Source organism: Micrasema longulum, unplaced genomic scaffold (assembly GCF_059751315.1).
Source record: "Micrasema longulum isolate JH-2025_06_02 unplaced genomic scaffold, ASM5975131v1 h1tg000173l, whole genome shotgun sequence".
Classification (NCBI taxonomy): Eukaryota; Metazoa; Arthropoda; class Insecta; order Trichoptera; family Brachycentridae; genus Micrasema; species Micrasema longulum.
Window position 1 is genome coordinate 544,217 of NW_028277378.1, and position 13,078 is coordinate 557,294.

The 13,078-nt window shown below is 34.7% G+C and overlaps 1 protein-coding gene across 1 annotated transcript in view; it reads left to right on the top strand.

Moving 5' to 3' along the window:
• LOC148283986 (short-chain dehydrogenase/reductase family 16C member 6) overlaps positions 1 to 13,078 on the top strand; it is a gene marked incomplete at its 3' end in the record, with an annotated part of 105,091 nt that overhangs the window by 21,242 nt on the left and 70,771 nt on the right. Inside the window, exon 2 of the mRNA XM_088242884.1 lies at positions 1,778 to 2,636. Coding sequence (XP_088099010.1) covers positions 2,327 to 2,636 — 310 coding nt within the window. The remainder of the gene's footprint in view (positions 1 to 1,777; positions 2,637 to 13,078) is intronic.

The following is a 13,078-nucleotide window of genomic DNA, read 5'->3' on the forward strand; positions in this document are numbered from 1 at the left end:
TCATGGATCAAAGATCCGAGGTTAGCACCCCACTCTACCGCGACTTGATTTCTATTTTCTAATAGTAAGTTAATTACAACTCATTGAAAATGGCCACCAAAATTGAAATATTTGGGTAAATCACAAAAACGCAAAGATTTATTTTTAAATAAAAAAAATAATTTTAAAAAAGAGACAGGCGCATACGCTTTGAGAGAAGGGTTTCTCGGGTCGAGCGTGGAAAGTTGTTTTTTAAATTATTTTATTTATGACATGATTCTGTTTGAAGTGACTTGTAATATTCAGGTTTATTTATTTTTAAAAAAGTATTCTGTTTCTACAGGAACGTTCTCAGCGAGAATGTAAATAGTGATAAAAAAAGGTTATTATTAGTATTTAAGGCATTTGGGTCAAACATTTCAATAAATTTTAGTAAATAATTTTTGCAAATAACCACTTACCAGTTTTCCTATGTCTACCGGTTTCGAGACACCCGTCTCTTCAAAAAAATACTAATTAGACACACAAAGTGGGATTTGCATGTTAGTGTAATAAGTGTCCTGAAGAAGATACAGGTATATTGTTAAATCGGTTGACATAAAAAAGTCAGTTAGTGGTTATTTACAATTATTTACTTATATTAATTAAGTTAAAAGATTGGCAGTCTCAATGATGGAACAATATTATTTTTTGAGAAATTAACCAATAATATCACAAATATTTAACTTTTTTACTATTTACTTTTCCACTATAGTATTTTATACACGTAATTAATGATATTAAAATTATTCGCAAAAATCTAGTGCAACAAAGTGGCCCGCATGATTCTAAATTCGTTGTACCTATTATTGCGAAATCTTTTATTTGGAATACTTTTAGATTATTCAGCTAAACTCGCTCTCCGGAAATTTTAGATTTTGCCAAGTCAGTCAAATAAAATTGTAAATAATGTACAATGATTTTATATTTAAATAGCACATGACAGGCGCCGTGGCGCAGTGTTGGTTAGACGACCAACTGTGGAACTTGCGTCGCGGATTCGATTCCCGCCAGTTGCAAGAAAAAAATCAAGAAAGATGTTTTCTCAATTAGTCTGGGTGTTGTGATGTATTTTTCATTACCTCCTTCCATATTCCCTCTATCCCACCTGCTGACAAGCCTCTAAATAGCGGCTTAGCGGGTTATTCCTTTAAAAAAAACTGTGTAAGTCTCTCCAAGCACAAGAGCTAGTCTCTTTTTTTGGAGAGTTACAGTGATAACATTTACTAGATGTGTAAAAGTAGATATGTTTAGAATTTTACAAAAACATGTACTTTTTATGAGATTTATGAATAAAAAATAAAAATAAAATATTTAAAAAAATAAGCGTTCATAATATATCTCTTCTATGAGTACGAGTAACATATTTTTATTATCAATATAGTGTGACTGAATGTTTTGTCGGCCTCGTGGTGTAATAGTCAGCGCGTTTGCCTACCATGCGAGAGGTCTCTGGTTCGATTCTCGACATGGTTGATTGGAAATATTTATTTAAAAGGGTGTTTTCACACCAGAATATTTCATAGTCCCTGGACTGGTACCTGAAGCGTAAGACTGATGACAACAAAACAAGTGACAAAAATGATCAAAATACGCTGCTGTTGGTGTACCAATGCAGTGCCCCATGCACCATTAGGTGCGGAAAGGGAATGATGATGATGAATGTATGTTCACCTTTTTTACTTCACGCAAATGTCTTACCTTAACAAAAACATATATGTGTTGGGGTATGTATCTAATTCGTTAATTTTTATTTCAGGCTCACATTGAAGAAACCAAGAAGCGGAAAATAAGTGTCACAATTCCAAGAAAACTGCAAATCACTCGCAGTTATACGAATCCCCACAAAACGATTGTCGCAACTGTGTATGAACAACACGAAGGTATTCCGCCGAGAACGGAGTCCGTCGTGACTGTAGTCTGATCTTGGCAAGTTAGTGTTTCCCTTTCGTCCTACATTTGCAATCTGTACAGTCATCATTCTGCAAGCAACAAGCGGCAGAAATTACATCGGGCAATATTAGCACGAAAGGTTCTTCACGCTAGACTGCGCCTCTGACTCTCCAACAATCACCCATTATCGCCTTGCACACGTACTATCAATATTCGCCGATAGTAAAAACTTTCTAAATGCAATGTTAATGCCACAACCGAGATGATATCAATCTGTAAATAATTCCTAGGAATTACGTACATAAAAAAACTGTTCGCTCCAGCTTTATTTTTATAACTATCAAAATTTGGTTTGTAAATGCGGTGATTCCAACTGAAATCTCCAGTTTTTGTGATTCAAAAACACACGCAAGATATGCGAGGTTTTGAAATGGCGCCGTCCGCTAACGGTGTGTCCAACGGCCATGCCCGCGAAGCGCCAGCCGACGAGTGGCGGGCCAAGCGAAGTTTGAGAGAGAACCTTCTGGACATCGCTCTTTTCTTGGTCGCTTGTGTGGGGTATATAGTGCAGTCGTTAGTGTGGGTGGTGCTGGGCCGCCCCAGGAAGGAACTGCAGGGCGGGATTGCTCTGGTCACGGGCGGAGGAAGTGGCCTAGGCCGCCTGCTGGCGCTGCGGCTTGCGAGGCTCAAATGTACCGTAGTGCTGTGGGACATCAACAAAGATGGTGAGTCTGATTATACTCGTTGATGTTACATAATTATTCTTATTTATACTGATGGGTGCCTCCGTGGTGTAGTGGTACGCTTGACTCACGCACGGAAGTAAGTACACAAAAATTTCATGTGAAGTTCCAGGGTGTTCTGTGCTGTAATTCACCACTGTAATTGAACCCTCTGGCCTTTTGTGGTGCAAAAAAATTAAATAATAATAACAAAACTAAAAATTTTTCACCCTGCCCTGCGTTTTTTATATTCTTAACGAGCAGATGATCATTGCAAGTATTAGGTATGTTTTAAATGTATAAACTCCAGCTTACTTGATAGTGGATTTTGAATTTGACAAGGATTCGATGTTTAAATACGGTATGAAATAATGTATCTAAAAATAATATTTGTTTTCATCTTTCTCCAAAAGATATAAATAACAATTTAGTAGTTCATTACCGAATACACATTTGATTGGTCAGAAAATTGCAAAGTGAAAAGGAAAAATATTAGATGTATCTAGTTTATTACTGTTTTAGTTATTATTGAAATTATATTGACTTACTAGTTTCCTAAAATAATTGACGATATTTTTTATACCAATGCATTGCACAAAATATGTGACTTTATTATGAAGGGCCTTATATAAACTAATACAGTATTTAAAATACAATTGTTATTTTGATTTTGATTTTTGTTTTTTGTTTTTACTAAATTAATTTCGATGTCGTTCTTTTTGAAAGTGATCATGTGATAATCAGCTGCGTGATTGCTCTTTCAATCGGCATAATTAAGAGCATGTTGGTTCGGGAAGCCGGGAGGTAAAACAGTATGTGCTGAAGCTGTCAAAGATAAACATCGGGGCCCCGATTACAATGGGAACTTAACATTTATCTTCAATTTTATCTACAAAATAAAATTAAGTTTTCTGTATGAAAAGCAGAATATGAATGCAATTTTTTCTTCTAAATACGTTCAATTACAGATTACCGATGAAGATACTGCAAATATACTCATTTTCATACACAAATATCGATTTTTCTTTATAGACAGTCGAAGATAACTGTGTTAACTCTTGTAATCGGGGCCCAGAAACGTGAAAATTCGATATTCTCTGATATGGCCGAGTTCTCGATTAAACCTTTCATCAATTTGCCAAAACAACAACTTTTACTTGCCAAAAAAACCATTGCATTTACTTATTTATTTATTTATTCATACAAAGATACATATTACAAAAAAAATAATTACGTATCCTAACTCTATGAGGCCATGAACCCTGTGTTGAGTTGGGATACAGCATAATAGAAACATTGTTAATTAACACAAACTATTGGCCAAGCGAAGAGGTTGACTGAGCATCTATCTATGTTTACCTTGACATAATCGAGACCAACAAAATAATTACGTATCCTAACTCTATGAGGCCATGAACCCTGTGTTGAGTTGGGATACAGCATAATAGAAACATTGTTAATTAACATAAACTATTGGCCAAGCGAAGAGGTTGACTGAGCATCTATCTATGTTTACCTTGACATAATCGAGACCAACAAAATAATTACGTATCCTAACTCTATGAGGCCATGAACCCTGTGTTGAGTTGGGATACAGCATAATAGAAACATTGTTAATTAACATAAACTATTGGCCAAGCGAAGAGGTTGACTGAGCATCTATCTATGTTTACCTTGACATAATCGAGACCAACAAAATAATTACGTATCCTAACTCTATGAGGCCATGAACCCTGTGTTGAGTTGGGATACAGCATAATAGAAACATTGTTAATTAACACAAACTATTGGCCAAGCGAAGAGGTTGACTGAGCATCTATCTATGTTTACCTTGACATAATCGAGACCAACAAAATAATTACGTATCCTAACTCTATGAGGCCATGAACCCTGTGTTGAGTTGGGATACAGCATAATAGAAACATTGTTAATTAACATAAACTATTGGCCAAGCGAAGAGGTTGACTGAGCATCTATCTATGTTTACCTTGACATAATCGAGACCAACAAAATAATTACGTATCCTAACTCTATGAGGCCATGAACCCTGTGTTGAGTTGGGATACAGCATAATAGAAACATTGTTAATTAACATAAACTATTGGCCAAGCGAAGAGGTTGACTGAGCATCTATCTATGTTTACCTTGACATAATCGAGACCAACAAAATAATTACGTATCCTAACTCTATGAGGCCATGAACCCTGTGTTGAGTTGGGATACAGCATAATAGAAACATTGTTAATTAACACAAACTATTGGCCAAGCGAAGAGGTTGACTGAGCATCTATCTATGTTTACCTTGACATAATCGAGACCAACAAAATAATTACGTATCCTAACTCTATGAGGCCATGAACCCTGTGTTGAGTTGGGATACAGCATAATAGAAACATTGTTAATTAACATAAACTATTGGCCAAGCGAAGAGGTTGACTGAGCATCTATCTATGTTTACCTTGACATAATCGAGACCAACAAAATAATTACGTATCCTAACTCTATGAGGCCATGAACCCTGTGTTGAGTTGGGATACAGCATAATAGAAACATTGTTAATTAACATAAACTATTGGCCAAGCGAAGAGGTTGACTGAGCATCTATCTATGTTTACCTTGACATAATCGAGACCAACAAAATAATTACGTATCCTAACTCTATGAGGCCATGAACCCTGTGTTGAGTTGGGATACAGCATAATAGAAACATTGTTAATTAACACAAACTATTGGCCAAGCGAAGAGGTTGACTGAGCATCTATCTATGTTTACCTTGACATAATCGAGACCAACAAAATAATTACGTATCCTAACTCTATGAGGCCATGAACCCTGTGTTGAGTTGGGATACAGCATAATAGAAACATTGTTAATTAACATAAACTATTGGCCAAGCGAAGAGGTTGACTGAGCATCTATCTATGTTTACCTTGACATAATCGAGACCAACAAAATAATTACGTATCCTAACTCTATGAGGCCATGAACCCTGTGTTGAGTTGGGATACAGCATAATAGAAACATTGTTAATTAACATAAACTATTGGCCAAGCGAAGAGGTTGACTGAGCATCTATCTATGTTTACCTTGACATAATCGAGACCAACAAAATAAATTTAACATTTTAAAACATCATTATATCATATTGCCCCATACTAAAGCACGTATATTTAGGTGATCGTAAATATTTCAGATGAAACCGAGACCTTTTAATAGTTTTATTAATACTTTTCGAGGCCCTTTGATTAGATTTCTTAACAGGTGATGATTTGATGTATGCTTGTATTATAATATTGATTTATTATGCATAAGCTGTTGTATTCCTTTCCCACAAAGTGTATTGACACAGTGACCATGAAATTACAGCTGGCGCAGCAAATACTATAAAGTAAACGCTTACGAAGTATAAATAAGAAAAAAATGTTTTTTTTTGAGAAATATTAAAATGTTTATTTTTTTTTTTCACGGATTTTGACCAGCTAAAAAATAAATATTATTTGGAAGGTATTATTCCTGGCCGATGATTACCTTTCTTTCCCCCCTTCCCTTAGCCCATTCTTATATTCATCATCATCATTCCCTTTTCGCACCTAATGGTGCATAAGGCACTGCATGCCTTCATAGCGGAGCGTGCTGCAACCAACGTTCAACAAACTCGCATGTCATAGGCGAGTGTCCTTTTTGCATTCACTAATGTCATTATATTTATGGATTTAAAGACAAAGTAGCGAGTCGCCATTTCTCAGACTAACATGTTCCGTCAACCTAGATACCTATGGGAAAATAGTCCCATTTGGCGTGTGCATACTTGCCATGCAGGACAGTGAGAGATACGCACCAAACGCTAGGTTATGCTTTATGTATTCATTCATTTAATGGGTAGGTTCATTTGATATATTTTTAATGTAACATTATGAAACGGCTTAAACATGCCTATGAAATTTACAACACTGCAATTATAATTTCACTAACCCAATGACATTTTTGGATGAATCGGGCTGTGGTCCCCTGGCTAGTCTTAGGGACTTACGGATCAGAGGTCCGAGGTTTGAGCCCCACTCTGCCCTAACTAGGGTTATTTCATCATCATTCCCTTTCCGCACCTAATGGTGCGTTGGTCACTGTATTAGTGCACCAATCGCAGCGTCTCTTGATCATTTTTGTTTTGTTGCATAAAGGTAAGATGATCAGTCTTACGCTTCAGGTACCAGTCCAGGGACTATGAAATATTCTAGTGTGAAAACACCCTTTTTGAAAACACGCTTCGGATACCAGTTCAGGGACTATGAAATATTCTAGTGTAAAAACAACCTTTTATATAAATATTTCATATCAACCATGTCGGGAATCGAACCCGCAACCTCTTGCATGGTAGGCAAACGCGCTGACCATAACGCAACGAGGCCGACAATTTTTATGGTACTTTACCTTCCTCAAATTAAGATAGAATATACAAAATGAGAATATTTGGATTTGGAATGAAATAAACCTAATTTTGAGATTACATTATTTCCAATTGTTGTTATTTTAATTTTAAGATCTATTATGTACTATGTATTTCACAGTTGTTTGGTTTATTTGTTTTTTCTGCCTTGTCTGTAATATTGTTTTGATACTATTTAATATTTGTAAATACTGTTTCTTTCTGGCTAGTATTACCAAGAATAAGAAAAGCCATAACAAATGAAATTAAAAATACATAACGTTATTAATAATTCAGGAATCACCGAGTGTATCATAGTGAACTTTCTTAATCCAGTTCACCAATATTGAAGAACATAATCATCGCATCTCATTTTGTTGCATTACATTTTATATCTCAGATAATCGGTCAAATATTTGAAAAAACAATATTTAATATAATACATATAGAATAAAATAAAGACGATTGTTAGGTTTCTGATCTCACTTTATGATGCCTGCTGTAGCATGCTTTTATGGTCAGAAAACGGCGATGTATCCGACTGGCTTTGACAATCTTTTCAATTACATTTAAATTCTAGACACGCTTGCTTGGCTATAGCTGAAATTGGTCACAGCTATGGACATTTCATGGTCAAGATTTATTATATTTTAGATAAAAAATATACAGTGAAATTAGTAACGGCGTTACGCACCGTGAATATTCAAACTTATTCAGATGAAATAAATATTGTGAATTTCATTCTTGCACGAATGGTTTGCGTTGAATGATAATATTTTATATTTATGTTGAATTGTAAAATAACTTCTACCACAAAACATTTTTGTTGTAAGTGTGGTTATAGTTTTTACCACGTTTTTACATGTTAAGCACGAAATATTTCTTAAAATCTTCTTTACTTCTAGTGAACATTTCATTTTTTACATCTGCCTATCGCATCGGTTTGCTTACTTTCTTGTGAAAGTTTGTGGATAATCCACATTTTTTACACATGTCTACCCGGCGACTTTGCGTCTTTTTATTTTTATTCAGGGGCAATCCCAAATCTGCAGAGGTGACTTAATGTAAACCCGTCATACTTATTTATTGAGAGTGGCGATTTTAAAAGTTATTAATTTCTTAAAGAATCATCATCCCCTTAGGATCCCGTTTAAAAAATAAACATTAAAAATATACGCGAATAATTTTTATGTAAATGATATAGCTGAGCTAATATCAGTGTAGAATTTTTCAGTCATTTTTCTTTTCTTTAAACTTCGATTTTTCTGTATATACGACGCACCAACTCTTGTATATCGCTTTTAAAAATAAAACAACTGAGATTTATACCATCGACAATAATGTATTACGCTGTCTAAATTTTTTGATTACTAAAAATAAAAATATTTATTTACATTTATCTAAAAGTTACCTAAAGAGATATGAATAATGTCAACAAATGATACATGTTTAATGTTTTACTTACCACAATATTCTTGGCGTTTTTTTTTTCATAAATTCGTCCTTACTACGCTTAACTAATAATTATAACAAAATGTACTAGAAAATATAAAACAATCGGTTTAATCGGAATTTAAAAGCAGGCTATGTGCAATATGCTTAGATCCGTACATTATGCAAGGGTGAGATGAGCATTATCAACAAAATCGAGAAAGTAGTTTTCCCTTGGTTTGGACATGTTGAGCGATTAACAGAGAAAAACCAGCTAAAAAGATTTACGACGCAAATAGTGATTGATGCAGAAATCGAAAAAAACCGAGAAAGACATGGCATGACCAAATCTAATAAATACTTGGAAACAAACGTGTCAAATGCCGGAATAACCGGCGTGCGTGCATGAAGATGTATGAATGTAGAGGAAGCGAGGTCAGTATTCAAAGACCGAGTTATTTGGCGTTATATCCTCTCGTAGGCTCCTACTGGGAAATGGCGTAATGGCTTGTTTATGTTTGTTTGCGATGAAATTAAGATTTTTTTTCTGTGATTTAATCCTACTACTTTAATGGTTTACATGGCGGGTCTGCGTCGCTCGTAAGTAGAACGGATGCTTATCTACGTTTGAAGTATTAACACAATGATAACGTGTCTGAAAATCAAATTGTAGAGAAACACAAGGACAGAATTATGACATAATATTTGTAAAAACTCTTTGGACGCTCGTTAGGCAATATCGCCTTCATGGCGGAGCGTGATGCAACCAACGTTCAACAAACTCGCACGTCATGGGCGAGTGTCCTTTTTGCATTTACTAATGTCATTATATTTATGGATTTAAAGAAAAAGTAGCGAGTCGCCATTTCTCAGACTAACATGTTCCGTCAACTTAGATACCTAGAAAATAGTCCTATTTGGCGTGTGCATACTTGCCATGCAGGAGTGTGAGAGATACGCACCAAACGCTAGGTTATGCTTTATGTATTCATTCATTTAATGGGTAGGTTCATTTGATATATTTTAAATGTAACATTATGAAATGGCTTAAACATGCCTATGAAATTTACAACACTGCCATTATAATTTCACTAACCCAATGACATTTTTGGATGACTCGGGTTGTGGTCCCCTGGCTAGTGTTAAGGACTCACGGATCAGACGTCCGAGGTTCGAGCCCCACTCTGCCCTAACTAGGGTTATTTCATCATCATTCCCTTTCCGCACCTAATGGTGCGTAGGGCACTGTATTAGAGCACCAATCGCAGCGTATCTTGATCATTGTTGTTTTGTTACATAAAGGTAAGATGATCAGTCTTACGCTTCAGGTACCAGTCCAGGGACTATGAAATATTCTGGTGTGAAAACACCCGTTTAAATAAATATTTCATATCAACCATGTCGGGAATCGAACCCGAGACCTCTTGCATGGCAGGCTAACGCGCTGACCACTATCATTACACCACGAGGCCGAGAGGTTTATTTACAGCTCGTTTTAAATGGCCCCAAAAATTGTTATATTTGGTTAAATCATAAGAATTAAATCATAATTAAAAAAAATAAATAAATGTGAACTTATATCACAAATTCCAGGATCATTTTTACTATTCCAACTTGATACAAGTCAGGTAATGGTCCGTTTTCAAAAGATATGATAGTAGTTGTATACTATATAAAATAAGAAAAAAACTTTTTTTGGTACAGGAGTAAACTATAATAATTTAAAGTAAAAATTTTGAATTCTGCACGACTTTTCTCCGTCATTAACCTTTCCCTTAATGTGCCAAAAATATTCTACTGTTACGGTGTTGTGTAGTCGATACACATGAATAAGGAGGATTTTATATTGATTTTTTTTTATATTCATCGTTAAATGCTTCAAATATTTATAGTTGAAGTCAAATGTGATAATATTTTTAATGTGTTGCCATAAACATAAACAAACTATTATCTCATGCCAACAACGCGAGGAAGATGACTACCCCTAACGAAGCTCGGAGAGCTACTGGGACTACTGGCGTCTAGCAGAAGTACTGAAATTTGTTTTACTATCCGCGCGCGTGACGTGTGAAAATTACTCTCTCGCTCCCGAATATACTACCTATAGTATCGAGGGTGAGACGTAAATAGTGCGTAAGACAATCGTATATTCGGTACTATTTTACTTCACACGCCACGACAATGCGACACATCAGTATACTTTTGATTGTATTGATGATTTATTTCCGATTTCTGATAAAATGCCTTTTCTGTGCCCAAAACGTCTTTATTATTTAATTTGATTCGATTCATAAATGCATAACGGAAAGATTTTGAAAATCTTAATTCAGCATTTATCATATTTATCAATATAGTAAAGTTATTAGATGCAATGCAATTGCAACTAGCTACACATCACCGAGAAGGGAGGGTTAAAAAGTATATGGCTATGTTATTGGTACGCACGTTAAAATACACATATCTCCCCTTTTTATATTGTTCCTACAGCTAACTTTAAAAAAAGATACATCAGAGCATCGTACACATCCACTGGCACCTACCTATCTACGCACTCAAACATACACCCATGTATAATAAATTTACTTGTTTTAGTGTAAGTATAATGTATAATGATGAATTATTTACATTAATTGACTATTTCAAAAGCTTTAAGATTATCGAATAATTGCTTTCATGATTTTACTCATAAATAAGGAAAGAGGATTCGTAGTTTCAATTCGATTTATAGTAAAAGTATGTGGTTTCGTTGGGTAATATGGTAATTTAGTTGCAATCACAGAACATAGAACTGACTGCTGTCTTATCCGCTCCCTTGATTTATTTATTTATTTTATTTATTTATTTATTAGTTTAAACATACAATGTTACAAAATGGCACAAAAAACACTCTGGCAAAATTCTGCTAGTACTAGGAGTAGGCTCAGTATATGAAGGGTCGGCAAGCCAGAAATATTAATACGCCTAATGTTGCAATCGGTTCCTATATGGGCAAATGCCTGTTCTAAGAAACCGATTTGTTGCGGCAAATATGGTTTACGAATATTTTTCCTATAAATAAAAAAAACTATATTGAAGAAATAAAAAAAAAACCGTTATAGCCCAAAAGAGAAGAAAAGAAAAAAAAATTTAGTTTACATTAAATGTAAAAATACAATTAAATACACAAATATAAAGCATACATACTTCGTACATACATATACACATACATACATATATACACACATATACATACATATACATATATATACACACATTCATACACGATATATATGCACATGCGAAAATACAATAAATTTATATATGATTCAGTGGGTAGCATAATATTTAGATTACTATCTTCAATAAATTCTCCGATTCCTTACTTCCAATGTCTGTCAACCAAATTTTTAAATTTCTTTTCAAAACTGATGGTTTATCAGATTTCCAAAAAGACGGTATCAGGTTGTATAGTTTAGGTCCGTTATATAGAAATGATTTTTGGAATACCGCTGTACGTGCTATTGGAATCACCAAATCGTTTCTTACTGTACTCCTGGTTAAGTGCGCATGACTCACAATCACCTGAGTGCTCCTATTTTTGTGGATGTCAAGTATTACTTTCCTCATGTAGATTTGCCTTAAGCCAAGGACGTCTAAGGATTTGAAAAGGCCTTCACTCGGATGATTGTACGGTTTTCGCAATATTATCCTCAATATTGATTTATGTACCTTAACCAAGGGATCAAGAATAGTCTTGGCAGCTCCTCCCCAACAAATACATCCGTAGGCCAAAACAGAGTTGCACAAACCATAGTATATACTTTTAATATCTACAATGGACAATATGTTACGCAGTGTTATAAAGATATAGATTAGTTTCCTAACTCTACCCACTAAATAGTTAATGTGTTTTCTCCAGTTAAGGTGTGCGTCAATAAAGATTCCTAAATATTTGATGTCTTGTACACATTCCAGATGGTAGCAATTACAGCTGGTAAGCGTGTTACAATTTGTATTATGAATTTTTATCCTTAATTCTATTCTTGGTAGGCCTTTTATATTTGGGCTGAATTTTACGTATTTTGTTTTCTTTGAGTTTAGTGTCAGCAAATTATCTTTGAGCCAGTTTTTAAGAATATTCATTCCTGTTTCGGCCTTAACATGTGTTTCCTCCCAATTATCACCTTCAAATACAAGAACTGTATCGTCTGCAAAGGTGATTATACGAGCGTTAATATTTAAATTACACAATTCGTTTATATATATAATAAACAGCAAAGGTCCCAGCGTACTACCCTGTGGTACCCCAAAATTCATTTCTAAAGCAGTACTGCTGCATTCTCCAATTTTAACCCTCTGTAATCTGTTGGAAATGAAACTGTGTAACCAATTTAGAGGTCTACCTGTGATCCCAATGTTTTCAACTCTTTTTAAAAGAATTTTGTGCGATATGGTGTCAAACACTTTTGCCAAATCAAGAAAAATTGCAAGTGTTTTCTTACCATTGTTAATGTTGTTTACTAATGCTCCGGTTAATTTTTTTATTGCGTCATCTGTGCTTTTACCTGGTCTAAATCCAAATTGGTTGTCACTAAGTAAGTTTTTACTCTCT